The sequence below is a fragment of the Strongylocentrotus purpuratus genome, unplaced genomic scaffold, assembly GCF_000002235.5.
Source record: "Strongylocentrotus purpuratus isolate Spur 01 unplaced genomic scaffold, Spur_5.0 spur5_scaffold_15, whole genome shotgun sequence".
NCBI classification, from domain to species: Eukaryota; Metazoa; Echinodermata; class Echinoidea; order Camarodonta; family Strongylocentrotidae; genus Strongylocentrotus; species Strongylocentrotus purpuratus.
The window spans coordinates 16,738,754-16,758,266 of record NW_022145600.1 but is presented as its reverse complement, the minus strand read 5'-3'; the positions used below and the strand labels follow the sequence as shown (position 1 = coordinate 16,758,266).

The 19,513-nt window shown below is 35.9% G+C and overlaps 1 protein-coding gene across 6 annotated transcripts in view; it reads left to right on the top strand.

The window, feature by feature from the left end:
- LOC577425 (LIM domain-binding protein 2) overlaps positions 1-19,513 on the top strand; it is a 62,518-nt gene that overhangs the window by 22,804 nt on the left and 20,201 nt on the right. For all 6 annotated transcript variants that reach the window (XM_030985692.1, XM_030985691.1, XM_030985687.1 and 3 more), the window contains exons 3-5: positions 2,482-2,557; positions 14,236-14,338; positions 18,941-19,113. In XM_030985692.1, coding sequence (XP_030841552.1) covers positions 2,482-2,557; positions 14,236-14,338; positions 18,941-19,113 — 352 coding nt within the window. The remainder of the gene's footprint in view (positions 1-2,481; positions 2,558-14,235; positions 14,339-18,940; positions 19,114-19,513) is intronic.

Below are 19,513 nucleotides of genomic sequence, written 5' to 3'. Positions count from 1 at the left end.
AATAATGCGGTATTTTGCTTTCTGCTATTAATTTAACACTTATTTTGCAGTTACTACTTTCTGTTTCAGGACCTAGTAACAATTTGGTAATATTATCGCTACCCGACAGATGTGAATGGTATCCGCAAAATAGCTGTAACATTTACGACTTATGCAGTGAAGCATAGCGTCTACTCGGTGGGTCAACCACTGACTCATTGCATACTGGGCAACCACAATTGGCCTGCCTTCATCAGCTCGAGGTTGCCAAATAACCCACTATTTTAACTATCCCGATCGCAAATTAGCCATTTAATTTGCGTCTTCATCAGCCTGCAGTTAGCGGGATATTTGGCCGAGAAAATATCCCAAGAAATCTTAGTCTTGTTTGGGAAATAGCGGGCTAATTTACACCCTCCCGACCTAGTTTGTAATGAGCGTATCGGTCTGGTGAAGACTTCGGGATAATATTCTGAGTCTGAAAAAAGGGGTTATTTGGCAAACGCAAGCTGATGAAGAAGGGCCTTAATTCGGCCCTCATTGCATGCCGGGCAACCACAATGAAAGGTGGTACTTGGTACTTGCGGATGCCAACTGGACACTGTCTTATTCTGGATACCTATATTAACAGGGATATACTGCAATATTACGGTATCATTGCAGAATTGTCCCCCTGATATGAACGGTGGGCAGAGAAAAACATTTATGGATGCAAATCCGTAATACTGTGGACTCATTGGTAAATATGAACAGGGTTACGGGCAGCAGTAAGAGCAGTAAGATCTTAAAGGGATGGTGTTGTTTCAGTCGCTATTTTGTATTCTAAGGTACCGTTATACAACAATTGAAACTTTTTATCTTATAGAACATAGTGATTGTTTTACAGTAATGATGACTTTTAATATGACTGTTGTTCAAGACTTTATCCACACTTATCAGAAATGTAGTGATTAATGTGAGCTGGATACTTATCTTTTGTATATAAAGGCTTTGTTTTGAAAAGCTGTTGCAAATGGGTGAAATATTCCACATAATAAAGAACTTTACATACATGTACTTTTCTCTCCTTTTCTTTACATTGAGTCCAACAATATATTTAACATTTAATTCATACATAATTGTCTTTATTATGATTCAACTACTTAGGATAGTGAATTACATGGATTTTCATATTATCCATTAACTCAGCAAGCATTTCTGTAAATTTGCCACATTCGGTACCCTGTCTTTAAAGATATTGTTTAACATGTTTAGATGGTCATGGAAGCAATTGAATCTTTAATCAACTAGTCTTTGACTGTGAGAAAATTATTTGTTTGCAGATTTGAAAAATTATCAATGTTTATAAGGATAATATCAACATTTAATATCCATACAAAACTTGGTGTGATGAAAAAACCCCTGAAGTAACTTAATAGAGGAATAATGTCATCGCAATTCTATAACATTGTCAATTTTATCACCATTTTCTGTTAGTACCTATATAGTACCTTTAAGTAAGGTGGGTGGGGGTAACGTCCGTCCAGCTCGGCTTGCCTGCCTGCCTGCAGAGCCAGCATGGGGCTAGCTTGTAGTCAGTGCGAGAGCGAGGTAGGGGTCATCGCATCTTCTACGCATAAATTTATGCAGACGTACAGTATTATGGATAGAGGGAGAGATATACCTTTATGCTTGTTCAGTGTGGTGAGCATTCCTGTAATGCAACCGTGAAAGATATCCCAATTGGCGTTGTCACACATTTGTGTTTCTGTCTACAAATCTGTGATGTTAAAAAGCATCTTGAAATTTGATGTTGACATTTTTGACTGTCAGTGTAAACTTGTTCTTATGAAAATCAAAACATTTGAATGAATTCGTTGAATTTATTCAACTATCCTTTTCTGTTTTATAATGATGGCAGCACAGTGACTGATAAGGACCGAACAGTTTATGATGTTATTGATAAAAAGAAATAGTCCTTATTAGTTATTGGTTAGAGGCATTAATTTCCTTCATTCAAATACTGATAAGCAAGAAGACATAAAGAATCTCTTGATAAAGATATTGGTTTCTTTTCTGTTAAGATATTTTATAAATATTTAGTGTTAAATTAGATGATGGTGATCGATGAGGAACTGAGAATTAAGATGATGAAGATGATGGAACTAGCGGTGACATTCATGGTTATAAGGATGAAGAGGATGATGATGATGATGATGAGGGGGAGGAGTAGAAGGATCATTATCACATTGGTAGTGGTACAATGATGAATAGTTTACATCAGGATATACCTCACCTATAGTGATTGATCACACTCATCATAATTTATGACAGTGATATACATCATGAATTATAAATGAATTCTTGATTACATGCTGATTGTCTTCTACCATTAGATCCTCATAGCGTTATTTGCTCATCATATGTCTAACACAGCTACAGTGTAGTATTCTCTTCTCCCAGCTAACAATTTATTAATCTCGCTGAGTACTGAATCTCTTCTCACTCATTCTCTCCATACAGGAGGCACACGCCATTCATCAGTCAGCCCGACTACAGAATATATGATCTCAACAAAAGGTTACAACAGAGAACAGAGGTAAGATAATAGTATAGGGTGTGACATGAAAAAATACCTTGACATATTTCATGGATGAACAGTGTCACTGTAGTATAGGGTGATACATAAATGTATGATGTCTCAATACATTGTGGGGCGATGGGTTTATGAGTGATCCCAGCTAGCTACTCTCTTAAAAAATAGAGTGAATTTTCACTCTATTTTCACTTTCTTGGGAGTGACGTCCGTGATCACTTGTTTAGGAGTGAAAATCTATTGATTTTAGAGTGCTCTCTAAGAAGAAAAGAGTGAATGTTCACTCTATTTTCACTACATTTTTACTCTCCAGAGGAGTGACGTCCGTGATCACTCGATTTTTTTTTAGAGAGTACAGAATATATGATTTCAACAAAAGGTTACACCAGAGAACAGCGTTACTATAATGATGTAGTGTCAATTTACGACTGATATACTAATGTAGGGTGATTTTTATGACTTTAATGACAACAAATATTTCAGGGCAATTAGGTTTATTGCTTGGTTAGACAGCAGAATAGAGACCTACAATCTCAATTAAAGTTACACCACAAAACAAAAGCGGGTCTAATACATAGATACTAGTATAGGGTGATACATAAAAAGGCATGATTCTTGTACAGACACTTATTTTAAGAAAATGGAAGGGTATGCTCAAAAGTGCTACAAAAAAAGAAAAAATGTTCACATTTATATTTCAGTGCAGCTGCTGTAAATACAGCACTTTCCCAAATGATGATTTTATTGGGCTAGTCACAAATACTTTTGCCAATCTTCCTTTCTTTATCTTCTTCATGTAATCACCATTACAACCCCTGGAAAATAGAAAATGTAAAAAATACATCGACTGAGGTCTAATTTACCAGTAGTTTACCTGTAACACGTTTCGAGTGGCCTACAAATGCAACAAGTAGGTCTCTACTATCCCTCTAGAGCGCCGCTATAGCAGCCAGGCTTTGAATAATTTCACAAAAATTGCAAGTTATCAAATTACTATGCGCCCAAGGGTTTGCCTGCGCACTCGGGTGTTTGTATTCTGTTCACTTGCCAGTGTTGGCTGTGTTCTCATTGATTTTTGGCTTCCTTTCTTCCCCCACATGAAGCCCATGTCCACATTAAAGCTTTACATGTAGTCTTATTATCCCCAGACTCGTGGAGTGTGTGACCTTTTCGAGTATGTGACCTCCTTCTTTATCCTTGTCATACGGAGTACAAGTATATAGACTTCCTTCATGTCTGTCTGATGACAAGTTTTCATTCAATTATAAGTTCTAGTCTTTCTTATGGACTCACACAGTTATGTCATCAGGGGGTATTTCATAAAGATCCTAAGTCAAACTTAACTCTTAAGTTGTACTTAAACATTATGAAGAGCCATTTGTAGCCTTAAAAAAGAATATATTCAAAAGCAAAAATTCAAGTATTTTAGACTTTTCATAAATTCCACATCAAATACATGAAATCTCCTCGATAAAGAAAATATGAATGATTTTACCGGTAATCAACATTTTATGCCTTTAAAATAACTTTTACTTCCTAGTTTTGTGATGGCATGAAAGAACAAGCCCGACTATTTTACTTTTATCCTTGAAAAGGTCCATCTATTTTTCTTTTTCTTCTAAATTGTCCCATTAAAGGTACTACCGTATGTCCCTTTTGCAGCCAACCTCAAATTCTGTAGAACTTTGCAGGAATTATGAATATGTCATGTATGTCCTATCTGTGAAATTTAAACGTTAGCAGTGTCCTAGGATTCAAATTATGCAAGGAAACCTGTTTACTTGCTAGACTTCACTGTCAGACACTATTGAGTGAGTGACTGGCTTTTTTTCTTCTTTGGTATGTACATACATAAAATGAGCTGTATAGGGTACATGAGCATTTGTCTACATCAATAACCCACTTCTTGTGATGGCCAAAATTAAACTGATTAAAAGGTATGACCATTCGGTACAATGGTCTGAAAATCAAGACTATTACTTATTGGCTCTATAGCTCCTAAGTCCATTTAACAACTAATAGTCGTTATTTTCCCACTTGAAGACATTTTCAAGCCCCACCTTTTTTAGGAAAGTTCTAAATTAGTATTATCTTTCAAATGCCGTTGGAATTTAACCTTTTCATTTTTTTAGCCTGCAAATGGGACATAGTACCTTTAACAAAATTCCACATTGATGATTTGATACCATGATTTACATTTGTAAGTTACTAAGTTTTGTAATACTGTACAGTGTAGTATTATATATAGGTACAATAGATTTGTGATGGCATGACAGAAGAAGCTTAAATTTTTAAACACTAATTCTCTTTGAATCCCATTTCTGTTTATATTGCTTCATTACCTGGAAAGCTAGGCGGTGAAAGATACTGAACGCCATTTAGTTGATTTAATTTGATGATTTACATACATATTACATAGTTTTGTAGTATTTTATCCCACACTGGACAGTTCTGTGAAGGCATGATAGAAGCCAAACTTTTTCAATCCTTTTCCTTTTAAATTGCCTCATTACCAGGAAAGTGTACATGGTCTACCGCACAGTGATGAATTAATTTCATAATTCACACTGCAGTTCATCTGTACAGCGGGCTCAGATCCTTGTGGTTTCTGGTTTCTATCAAGTATTATGGGTTTTCCTTTAGAATGTTTGACAGATCATTGTCCTATGGATGGTACGGTTGAATTAACCACAACGCTAAATAATGCAGTCTTTGAATTAATATTCTGCAATTATTTAGAAGAGAGACTAGATAATAAGCAGGTTGTGTCATTTTTTTTGTACTGCTGTTGGTGTTGGTATGTAATAATTTTTCTATGAAGAAGTGCATATCATAGATAAGGAAAATTTGATGACAATTTTGGAGGAAATATTATTGAAGAATTATATGCCCCAGCTACCTTATGGAGATGAGAATGTATAACAAGTTTTGAAATTTTGAAGTGAATGTGAAGGTAAAAAATGTCTGATTTGTTTGATGTATGAACTGTGGACAGAAATACCCCCATTTGATTCAGATATAACAAAGCTTTGCTCTCATCCCTTGGCAATGATGGTACTTTTAATTTAATGGTACAAATATTTGAAAAGTATTTGACTCATCAGTCTAAATAAAATACAGTGAAACTTATTGAAGCAACCACCTGTATAAAAAGACCACCTGTCGGTAGAGACCATACTTGCTCTTTCCCTTGAATAAAGTTTCTATTATTATTTGTTTTTTTAATTATTTGGCATCAACTGTGCCTGGTGGGGGGAAAGGGAACTGAATCACTGTAGCCCTCTTGGTCTCTCCTTTGGGTATAACTGGTTGGGGATGTGAAGGTGGACCCCTATACAGGGGTTCCCCCATACTCTTATACGAATAGTGCAAAGGGGTCTCCATTTTAACGTCTTATCCGAGGAATGGAGTGTTTTTTAACACATAACTCAGGCTTAATTCAGTCATCCGCCCGAGTTGGATTCAAAGCCACGATTTGTGTTAATTGGTATGAGTACGACACGCAGACACTTTACCAACTGAACCAACTCGCCTCCTTGGTACTTGGAACGTGTAATAAAGGAACCTGTATGTAACCTTTTCTTGCGTCCCTTGAGTGATCTTTATACACAGGTTTCACTGTAATTGTACACTGTGTCATGGCATAGGGGATCAGCAGATAGGGCTGTCACTGTCATGAAGATTTTAACATGCAGATGCTGCAGGAATTCGCTGCAGGAATTCGCCGCATTCAGAATATCTTCCAGAAAAATATCTTCCAGAAAACAATCTTCTGAAAGATACAAGATTTCCCTTTCAAAATGACATCGGGGATCAGAATATAGGGCTGTCACTGTCATGAAGATTCTATCATGCATATCGTCGCTGTTTTCACGAAGTGACGGTAGTGAAAAAAAGTTGCATTCACTTTGTGTGACGATTTTCTTCACTACCGTCACTTCGTGAAAACAAGGACGATATGATGCAGGAATTCACTGCGTGCAGAATATCTTCCAGATTAATATCTTCCAGAAAACAATCTTCTAGAAGATACAAGATTTCCCTTTCAAAATGAAACCTGTAAGAAAGCCATTGACCTTATTTGAGCATTCCTTGATGGGTGGGTCCTTCCTGGAAGCTCACATATCTGATCAGTTTCATATGATTGCAATGTGATGACTCAATAAGAATGCTAGTACTGCGCCTTTCAAAAGTTATGGTTTTAATGGTGTAATTGATATTTTCTAGAAAATCTCTGGATCAAATTACCACATCCCCATTTTGGGTCGATATAATTGTAGTTTTACTCATGCTATGGGAATTGGACTGCGGTGGAAGGGACTTATAGAATGGTTGAAATGGGTTTCTTGCGACTATTTGTATCCACGAGGCTCTTCAATTTTCCATTCTTTTTCAGAATTCTTTATTTATAAGGTTGTTGATCTTATTATGATGACCAAACAGTATCAAAATCATGATTTTACAATTGTTTTCATTTTCATCCTCTCATAGATTCTAAAGAAGTTATTTTATTACCACTTTTTTTTTTACCAGTGTTTGGAAATATATTATAACATTTGCATTCATAGAGGTACATGTTGTACACCCTTTTTTGGGTCTTATTTACAGTTATTTTACAGTGGCAAACTTCAGTTCTAGACTCTCTATGAGAAAAAAGATTATTGATACACAACTTTTGTCTCTGATTGCCCACCCCAGAATTCTGAAAATCTTACTTTCTCTTACCTTAATAAGAACAAATTGTTATTCATCTATGAATTTGGAATGTTAGCCTGATGGCTGTCTGAGCTCTGTGAACTACAGGTCATTCATAAAGATGACTCTCTAAAAATTGGGTCATTTTGCCCAGGGATATCTTTCCTCTGTTTCTGCTTTTGTACTTGAGCTAGAAAAATTCTAAGAAAGAATGTGAACAAAACTGTGAAAGAAATTCTTCATTGAAGATCTCAAAATGTTTGATGGAGATGAATTGAGAAAATGGCAGCTTAGCGTACACATGCTTGGTGTCATAAATCATTTCTTTATCACCTTCATTTGAACTATTGTATAATCTGATGAATGGGAAGGTGATCATTAATATCAAATTAAAAAAGGATTCAAATTATAGCCCATTCATCATACACTTCATTGATAGCCTTGGAGGCCTTCTACACCATCAGAAAATTCAGGACAACTTAACAAAACAAAAATATGCAAATCTTAATACAAGTTGCATTATATGAAATACAGAATAAATCCACAGTCAAATAATACAGTTATTACTGTTATTAAAGATTTCCATTGGAAGCTGCATGTGATAATTGTTTATGTCTGTAATATGATTTGTCATGTTTTTATTGACTTCCATGACTTTTGTTTGAGTATGTTTCTTCTTTTGATCTAGGCAACCTTTAATTTATGTTTCTCATCTCATCACTAAACTTAAAAAGGGGAGATATTTCTGTTCTGAATAGGTACATGTATACTATAGTCATATAATTAATGAACCAAGTGGTGAGATTCTCCCTCTATTTTGTTTTATTTCATTTTCTATTTATTATTATTACTATGGGGGGGGGGGGGTGGGGTGTTATATTTGGGTAAAACTTCCTGGTGGACATTGACAAGTTTTCTTCATATTTCATAGGCTTCTGAACCATCCATGCTTAGCTGGATATGCCACTTACTTTATGATATGTAAATGACAGCATTTATTAAATTAACTTAAAAGCAGCATAATTAAAATGTCTTTAAAGAGTATAAACAACTTGTAAATGGGTGATCATGAAAATTGGCAAAAATATTGTACATCTTATCTTAATGAAATCTGAGATCGTTTATAAACTACTGCAGATTTTTTTATTAAAAAAAAAAATCTTTATTGTGGGAGTATTCTGTCTAGGAATTGAAGGGAGTCATAAATCCTAGTCAGTCTGCCCAAGCATGCCAAACAACAATACCCGCCTAATGGGATAAAACCTGATAATAGAGTTTGTGATTGATACAACTATCTTTGCTCATCTTCATGACAGGTGGTTGGTATTATTTGATGGTGAAATGAAAGAGATGGATGGAAGCAATGGAAAATGATGGATAATAGATGAATGATGTACTGGTAGAGCTGTATCACTATCATCTATTCGGAGCCAGAAGGGTGTTAACTCTGTGTTAAAGTATATGATACAATGTCCTTCTGTCCCCAAACAGACAATATACAATGTATATCGATATAGATAAGAGAGAAGATAAAGAGAGAGATAGAGATAGAGGATAGAGAGAGAGAGAGTGAGAGAGAGAGAGAGACAGACAGAAGCGAGAGGTGAAGAGTAGAGAAGTAAAGAGAAAGAGAGGGGGGAAAGAAAGAAAGAGAGACAGACAGAAGCGAGAGGTGAAGAGTAGAGAAGTAAAGAGAAAGAGAGGGGGGAAAGAAAGAAAGAGAGATATACAGAATACAGAGAGAGAGAGAGAGGGGAAGAGAGAGAGAAATAGAAAAGAGATAAAAAATGGAGAAGAAGAAAAAGGAGGAAGAAGAGGTCATACATTTGTTTTAAGTAGTAAGCTTGTAAACCAGAAATAGAAGAAAAATTAATAGACATAAACAAAGATACATTATCCTAGTGTCAATAGTAAATCTGAATGGAACTAGGAGAAAGAAAATATGATTGATGGAGACGGTGATTATGGATGATCCAGTCTTTTCCTCTTATTTATATTTGCCAAAAGCGACAGATTTCCTTTGGAATTTCAGGGGTTAGATCACCCCAATTTGGGAGATCCATGGATGTGATATTTGCCCTAGTGCTCCCTTTGAAACTTGTTTACAATAGATATGACTTTGGGCTGAAGACCAGTGACGATGTGGTTCCATAACTCAAATGTACAGTAGGAGGAAGATCGAGGCATAATTTTGTTCATGATAAGTCCGGGAGTCGCCAATTAGGTTGCTTCTTTGGAACCCAAGCTCAAAAATGAGGGAAAAAAAAGTTGTACAAATATAAATCTGTCACTCATCAACCATCAAATAATATTTATGGCCTGAGAACCAGTTGGATTTTTGTATTCTCCTCCCAGCAGATGATTTTGTTTCAGATAATAGGATTTTGGTTTAAAAAAAATGCATGCCTCATAATCAAGGAAAATATCTCATTACATTTGCCCCATTTATGGAGAAAAGAAAATTGCTTTTGTAGTATGGATGAATGATCTTAGAAGTTAAAAACAAATTTGAAATAAACTTGGGAATTGGGTATGAAAATGAAACAAAATCATGCTCGTGATCATCCATGAATATTACACTATAATGGATCTTTATTTGATTCATTTTTAGTGGTGTTTTATCTTTATATATTGATTTGTCTCCATTGAGTTTATGTCAAAGTAAATCAAAGATGCCACAAACTTGAATATTTGTTATATTAATTAATATGAATAATTGCTGTTATTACAGTGATAATAATTGGATATGAGACCTGAAACATATTATATGATCCAAGTCATGTTGGGTTGGAAGTAAAATGAAATAGATGGGTAAAGGAGGATGTAGAGTGTTCAGCAGATACACATGTATAAGAAGGGATGAAACAATGACACAAAGGGGTAAACAGATGATGGATGGAGAGGGGTGAAATATGATTTAGATTAGTAAACAATAGACTTAGAGGGGTGGGGGTGCGGTAACGAGTTTACAGGTCGGTAGAGAAAGTATTAAGAGTGTTCAAACTATGATTTACATGTATTTAGGAAAAAGATGATCAACCAGGTTAAGCGTTGGTCACAACTCACCGTGCATGTTTTTAGTCTGTACGGTTTTGGGGGAGGCCATGGCCGCCATGTTTTTCTGAAAATGTAGGGAGGGAGTACCAGCAACGCACGTCACATGCACGGTGTAAGTAAGTGGTCCGCACGCTATGCCTGGCCGTGAGCGGTTGCGTGCATCGTACGTTGCGCACGTGGTAAGTGCGTTGTACGTGCCTACAATGTACGGTCTCCGTGCGGTTGCCACGTTATCATACGGAGGCCGTACTTACTCGTGCTGCTCACGTACGGTGTCCTTACTCACTCGCACGTGCGATGAACTCGGTGAGTTTTTCCGCCCGATGTTGGGGTATATATAGATCAATATTCCGATGTTCTCCAGAAGTCCCAGCTGCTGCTGCCTCAAGATGCCGCCCATTCCCCCACAGAGTCTATATACTGCATAAATCAGTGCGCACAACGTGCGTTGTAAGTCCGGAGCACGTGCTTACTCGGTACGGCCCACATTAGTTTTGCGTGCTCATTGGACAGTTGAACTGGGGAAGTGGCGAGTAAGCACGGACCACGCAATTATCACGTGCCAAGCACGCACATGCTAAGTGCGCCTTCCGTAGAGCAAGTGACCTAGGGAAACAAATTTAAAAGACGCACGGAGTCAGTGCGCTGTGCGCTCGTTGGCAGTACCAGGCACGCACGTCACATGCACTGGGGGTGAATCGGTAGCCCGACCGCAGCCCGAACGCAGTGAAAGTTCGTCGTGCACTAAAAGTGCCACGGTGTGTCTGCATGCTCCCGAATCCATACGGAGGCGGTACTCAACATGTACGGATACCCAAATTTTGCACGTAGACAGCACGCACTTGCAAGTATGGCGGGTTGTGACCGCATTATGGAGATGAATTGGAGGAGGTAGAAAGATTTTTTTTTCCTTCGGGAGTGGGGGGGGGGGGGCAAGGAAGAAAAGATGGATATAAGTGGGTATATACAATGTATATAAACAGGTGAAGAATGAGATGATAGGAAGAAAAAATGAAGATTTGTGAAAGCAGACCCATTTTGTAGGTCTATGTAAATGATCCTGACAAATCGGTTGGAAAGGATACCCAATTTGGTCCTAGTCATAGCATGTCTACATGTTTTCATCACCCACTTGCCTAACCATGTCATCTCTGGACGAATGCAAGCATCTAAGATTACAGGATGAGAATTAGATCTTATTTCTAAGTTTATGCCTTCTGTAGAGTGATTAGAATGAAATGATCTTGGGTCTCGGAGTTATGATTGGGCTGGATCTTAAGTTTTTCCCTCTGTAATTAGAGTCGGTTGGAATTCCACGTTGCTTCACCCCAATCATAGCTCTATTAGCCCCATAACTGGTCCTGGTAATTGAGCGGGGTCTGGTTACCCTTGCCAGGCCTTCTCATTCTTGTAACAACTTTGGGGATTTCTGAAAGTTTGATGGTCGTTGTTTTTCAACAGGTATGATTGGGGATGTCAGCTAGGATGAAAGTGATCAGAGGATAGCATAGTCAAGATGAGAGAATAAAAGAAATGTTATATTTGATACATTTGTTTGTGTCGGTTAAATGTCGAAAATTGTTTTTGAAGCAGTTTCAGATGGAGCGTGGAGGGATAGTGATGATAAAAAAGGGTCCCTAGAATTCAGTCTAGGTTTCTTACGATTCCAATTTGCTTTTAAATAAATTGATTATTCATGTAAAGGGATACATGTACACATACATGTATTTTATGGAGCTGACAGTGAAACTTCAAACTTATATTAGGGTATCCAGCATTTGGTGCTTCTGATGTTCATCGTGGTATACACTCCCCCTATCATACTTCAAATATAATAAAGGAAACAAGACCAAAATTGATTTAGAATTATAAGTTAAGTCAGGTATTGTAAAAGATCAAATATTAATTTATGATGAAAGAGTTGGCTCCAGCAAAATCCTTACTTTCATATTATGCTCCAGTTGCCTAACGGACCACACAGAAACTCTGGGATATTGTGGAGGAAAAATGAGAAAGTAGGTCAGAAATTTTTTAATTTCACAGATCATATATTTCCAAATCATTTTCTGTAGAGGTGACATTGTCCCAAATTACATTGACATTGTTGGAGTTGACATGGTTTTTCTATGGAATAGTTTATGGTGGGCAAAGATTAGTTATGAATAGTGAGGTCTCTCCTGGGATTATGGTGCACTTTGTATCGTCTTGTAGACTTGTATACACAATGCGGGATAATCAGAATGAGACTAACTCAAGCTAGGTTTGCACGGCACTGTCATAGTTTAGAAGTTTAATGCCCTAAATTCACCATAATTTGGGTTTTTCTGTTTAATCTGTTATACACAGAAAACCTAAATTTTGTATTCTTTCATCAACATTCGACTTCAAACACAAAATGCGTCAGCTATCCGCATGGTCCTTAAACTACAATATACTCCCAAAGTTTAAAATCACAAGCTATTAAACCCCAAAGCTCTTGTCTGAACATAGCCTCAACGTCCCTACCAGTCTTGTAGAATGTACATGAGGTTACTGTTGACATTGGCATCATAAATTGTATGAGTTGTGTTTGATATAAGCCGTTTATGTTATGTCTGTGAAGATATTAAAGATACTATGTCCCTTTTGCAGCCAACCTCAAATTCTGTATAACTTTGCAGGAATTATGAATAAGTCATGTATGTCCTATCTGTGAAATTTAAACGTTAGCAGTGTCCTAATATTCAAATTATGCAAGGAAACCCGTTTACTTGCTAGACTTCACTGTCAGACTATTGAGTGAGTGACAGGCTTTTTTTCTTCTTTGGTAATAACATACATAAAATGAGCTGTAAATGGTACATGAGCATTTGTTTACATCAATAACCCACTTCTTGTAATGGCCAAAATTAAATTGATTGAATCTTTGCACAGCATAAAACATACGACCATTCAGTACAATGGTCTGAAAATCAAGACCATCAAGACTGGCTCTATAGCTCCTCAGTCGATTCGACAACTAAAAGTCGTTATTTTCCCACTTAAAGACATTTTCAAGCCCCCCTTTCTTTAGGGAAGTTCTAAATTAGTATTATCTTTCAAATGCTGTTGAAATTTAACCTTTTCATTTTTTTGGCCTGCAAATGGGACATAGTACCTTTAAAGGTAAACTACAGTGGTTGTAAATAGGCCCTGGTAAATACTAACAGTTCGAACTGTCTGCATACATATATGTGGGAAGGTAAATGTTTGGTTAAAAATTTATGTGGTTTCAAGTTGACAATCATGTCGATGACTTTTATTTTATTTTTCAAAAATTGATCCCATTCTAGAACTTTTTATAGCATTTGGGTGTTTAGTACATTGGGTTCGCTTCTGAGCAATCTATTGGTGAAGTGTTGGGGTGATCCGAGAGTGAAAGAAAAGGGACATTCACAGAAAGTTTGCAGGAGGGGTAATTCAATAAATCACAAATTTGTGAACTACATATTCAGAAACGTATATTTCTATTCTGTAAGCCAGGTTTACTTTTTTTAGTTTGGGGTCAAATAATTTTATAAAATGTTCAACTGAAGGAATTTCACTATATCTCAATTACCGGTATCAAAACTAATGTGCTCCTGTACTCTTCACTGAATTCTAGGTGTTTCAATCATATATCATTACTAATCAGTAAATGAAATATATAATATTTGTGCAAGCACTAGTTAATTATAATATCACTTAATATATTGGAAACCTGCTCCAAAATGACATATGCAATTGTCAAATAAATTAGAAATCTATTCAGATTCTTAATGTATCTTGCAGTTGATGACAGATAATTAAGTTATTTGATAAAATACTAATTTATTCAAATATTAATAATCTTTATTCATTCTCTCTCTCTCTCTCTCTCTCTCTCTCTCTCTTTCTCTCCCTCACTCTCTCTCATCCTCTTTCTCTTCCAGGAAAGTGATAATCTCTGGTGGGATGCCTTTGCCACAGAATTTTTTGAAGATGATGCAACACTCACCCTGTGCTTCTGCCTTGAAGATGGTCCAAAGAGATATAGTAAGTATAACGGTTTGAAGAGATATAGTAAGCAAATATTAATCGACTACGAGGGTAATGGTGCAAACTATCATCACCGAGGGGATGATAATTTGTTTCCATTGCCCGAGTAAAGGAGGTTAATATTTGTTTTATATCCCACATCGGCAACAAGGTCTATTTAAAGTGAATTTTACATAATAATAAGAACTGATTCTGCAGACAGTTTAGCTTCAGCTAGATTTTACAAAGCGCAACATGCATACATGTTATACAGTCGATGCGCGCTCATTTGACATTGACATTGACTTGACATTTCGCGTAACCTACTTTGCTCTGCGTATTCAATGGGCAAGGGTGGGCAAGTGGGGTAGCAGCAAAAAATTACTTTACAAAAGTACTATCTCAGGTAGATAGTACTTATCTATACCTTTTTCGTGTTCTGTACAATCGCAATGCAAACAACTATACATGAGGGATATAATAAGTAATAAGGGTTGGAAGAGTGCTCCTTATAGAGAGAGATGGTAATGACAGTTAGAGCGAGGTTAGAAGTGATATTGTAAGTATGATGGCTGCTTAAACACTCTTTATAAATCTTAGAAAGAGATGTTTGAAGAAATACAGTAGGTTTTTCGTCTTTTTACTAGTCAATAAAATGAGAATTCATTTCATTTCATTTTTTGTAATATAAACACAGTAACTCTCGGCCTAAAGGGCTGTTTTTCAGAAAGTCTGTGTTAACTGAATAAAAAATATACAAATTATATCACAAACAAAAATCAGTAACAACAGATCGCAAAACATAAACATATGCATGATAAACTAATCAAATCAAACCAAAGGAAAACATAATTGGCATTGGAAACTATGAAGAATAACAAGAAGAAAGAAAAAAATGTATTATCATAATGTACAAAATACAAATCCCTATCATGTTAAAAAAAATTATAAGATGCATATACATGTAGCAGTTAATATTTACAAACAAGTCATCAGATATTGTATGGCCTGTGCGCTTGCTAACAACTTTCTCCCAGTGGAATGAAAATACTATTTCTGCCCACTTCTTGTTATTGATAAAATAAAAAATTATTTTGAAGTGCTTCGTTAGCATGCGTGGGAGTAATTCAGGGATTTTGTATCTTAAATTTTAAAAGCAGATTACACTGAATATAATTTCCCACTGATATTAATTTTAATTTATTCATTGAATAGGATTTTTCAAAAGTCCCTAAGGAACAAATGCATTAATTGAGGTGCAGAAACTTCTACTTTTATGGATGAAATGATTTGTTTTTGATAAGTCGTTACATCGAGGGATGAAAGTTTTATCCAACCAATTATTTTGTTTTGAAGTTCCTGCAACACTTTAACATATTAATATTATTTTTGCTACAGGTTTTGTTTCACTTTTTCCTTTTACCTTTATTATTGTAATGTTGTATCTACATGTATTCTAAGCCAAAAAGCTCTTCCTTATCAAATATTTAATATATGGAATCTTCAGTTTTCTTTAACAAGCTTGGAAATGATCATAACTTAAATAATTGTTATGAATTTAGGATAGGATTATGAGATTGTAGGATAAGGGATCATCACTATTTAATAAAGTAGAAAGAAAAATAATAATAATTGCACCATTTACCCATGTTTCAGCACGTCATATCTCTTTAGCCCAGCCTCTTTCTTAGAGGGGGAATTAGGATTTTTTGTGCATTTATTCTATCCTTCTTCTTGTATGAGTTGCACTCAGTTTAACAATGAGAAACAAGAATGTGTAGACTGTAAAATCTAAATAAAAGTGTCTATATGCAAGAGATGTTGCATTTATATAACACTGATACAGCTGTCTTGATGACTTAACAAATTTTGGCAAAATGAACTTTCATGGGCAGAGATCATGAATATCAATCTACATGTATGTGCAGTAGTTGAGACTTGGATGACAGCCGTGCATATCCAAACATGTACATTTTCATGTATGTAGATACATGAATTGAAAGGTTATTTCAAAATGCACGGATGTGCTTGTTTTGCATAATAGTTGTTTTGTCTTCTCAGCTGATGGATGCAGCATAGATTAGAAGACCTATTACTGGATTGGGTTATAAATAAATAATCCTGAATTGATAAACAAGTTACATATATCTTTTCCATCCTTCATATTTTCAAAGTCATCCATGGTTTATCGTATTGTAGAAATTGTTTATCTTCGATTCCATGTTGCGTGCCAGAATGGGAGATTGTTATCAGTACCAAGTCTGGGAAATCAATAACTTGATATAAAAAGAAAGGGTTACCCGGTACTCAAAACTGGGTGACAATTCCATCTGTGAAAGGGAATAAAATTTGACTTGTCTGACAATTTTCTTCCTGTTTGCCGAGTTTCACTTGCTCTTTTTACAGCCCTATGGTCTACCGCTGTTTCCCTTTTCCTAACAGGTTCACTCTCCTATTCCCAATGCAACACGCAGAGGTTGTAATGAAATGGTAGACCCAGGGCAAAGCAGGTGGGGGTTGGTGGGCACAGCCCCCTCTTTACACTTGAAAATGGTGGTGGGGGGGGGGGGGATGAGTTAAAATTGGGGGCCAATTCGTACCAGACATTGGTAGTGTGAATTCTTTTAATCCGTCATTAGCGTAACTGGAGATCAATTTTGTAGTAAATCAGGGAATGGTACGTAATACAAAATGACCTGAAAAGGTTGATACTACTATCCTTCCAACCTAATTTTATGTTGACATGTAAACCCAGGTTGCAGTTTAACAGGAAAGACATAACAATTAGAGCAAGCTGAAGTCAAAATGTCACCTTGCACCTTGAACACATGTATATTTAATAATGGTGGTATCCGCGATTCCTCACCAGTTTTGCAAATCAGTGTACGAGTATAGCCTTAAACATTGCCCGTAATACTGGATCACAAAAAATATTGACAAGATTTTTGTACCGATCAATGAGAGCTGCCATGTGTAGAATTATGTGGTACACTGTAATTTTAATGTTTATCCAATTATTGGCGCATTTATCGGGGCTTGCCACTAGATATGTACATGTACATATCGTACCCCACAATTGAACCCCACTATCATACCCCACTATACGATCGTGATTTGCGGGATGTCGCGTTTATCGTCCCTTCACGATTCAAAATAAAGGCCTTGTGTCTGCCCAGACAGTTTCTCGGAGGTCAACTTCACACACGTGCTTGTACACAACACCTGGGTGGTCCTATTTGTATGTGAGGTTCAAAACAGCTTTGCGTTTATCGATCTCTCAGAAACGTGATTCTGGCTGTATGTCACATACGAAACACACCTTTTTGCGTCTTTAGATATGCCCATATCTAAAGCCCTTTAAAAAAGGCTTTGCGTTTATCACCTTCTAAAGTTGCCTGAAAGACGTTTGAGAAACCTGATTCTAGCCAAAAATCTGGTCGATAAACGCAACCTATGTCTTTTCTACCTCTTCTTCTTCTCCTTCTTCTATTTTAAGCTTGATCTTGTGTGTCCTTTTCTTTTCAATGTCTTTTTCCATTTCCTTGTTGATATATTTGTGCAATGTTATTTATACTACCGTATGTATATTATTATGCATATTACTGTATCTTTTTCCAACCATTTTTCTATGTTTTCTAATCTATGTATAGCCTCTACATGTAGCTGCTATTTTGAATGTATGTGGTTTAATCAATAAACCAGTTCAAATCAAATCAAATCAAATCAATACTATCAAAAAATACTTGGTCATGATCATTCATACCTGCTAGAATGATTTATACATTGAATATTTCTGGAATATTTAGTTGTATCCACAATACAGATTATGCTGTAAGACAATGTACGTACATGTATATGTGAAGTGCCTTCATGTATGGAGAATATTTATACTATATGCATTGTTCTTTCGGAGGTTAAAATGTGTTCAAATTCTAGACGTAGGTTGTACTGTTTGATTATCATATCCGAGGAAAAGTTTGTGTAGAGGGGAATACCCTGCTAGCGAGTTCAATGGATTCAAGTACAAAGTATACATGACTCCTCCCCAAGTTTATACAATGGTTGACAGCTATTCTTAATGTTACATCAGCTTATTGAACTGTGTTTTCTCTGATTTCATGTTATGTCATTTATTTACTTATATCCCATATTATTGACTTATTAAAGGATAAAAGCAGTCTACTGTTAGTGTTATGTATAGAACAGGTGGAGAAAAAAATATTTTCTAAGAAAACAAGTGCTCACGATCATTGGTAGAAACCTGAAAGCACCATACATTTTTTGACACAGACCCCTTACTTTATCAAATTATTGTTGTTGGTGTTGTTATGTGACTAGCGTTTAACTGACAACTACTTTTTAATAAACACAAAGTAACACATTAGCTCACCATTTACTGAACATTTTTTTCTTTTCTCCCTTCTCTACAGCTATTGGACGAACACTTATCCCGCATTACATACAATTTTTATACAGATCAATTCTATCTTTATCAAATTATTATCATTAGTATTGACATGTGACTAGCCTTTTATAACATCTACTTTAAAAAAATGGAAAATAACATGTTAGCTCATTTATGTACTGAGATTTTTTCATTCTTTTCTCCCTTCTCTGCAGCTATTGGACGAACACTTATTCCGCGTTATTTCAGAACGGTGTTTGAAGGCGGTGTGACAGATCTCTACTATTTACTTAAGCATCCCAAGGAGTCATTCCACAATACGACGATCACGTTAGACTGCGAACAGACGACGATGGTCACGCATCACGGCAAACCAATGTTCACAAAGGTATAAATTCATGCTTCACACTCACTGATACATAACAATTCGATTTAATTTTCAATTCAGCATTTATTCAATTCCATAATAAAAACAGTAACATCAACATACAGTAAATATAATAGAAGTACTACTTATACATTTTGGTTGCATTTATTTAAATAGTAAAATATTGACAGTAAAAAGAAATAGGAATTTGGTTGCTGTATAAAAGCCCTAGTGGGTTCGTCTAGACAGCCACCATGAACAGTAAAATTAATAAAATAATCCTACAAAATGATATATGAATAAACAATGACAAAAACAACAACAAAACAAGATATGAAAAGAGAGATAAAGAAAGAGAAACCAGTGGCATGGCATGATTATTACACATATACATTATTGTTTATTTCACATGTATCTGGTA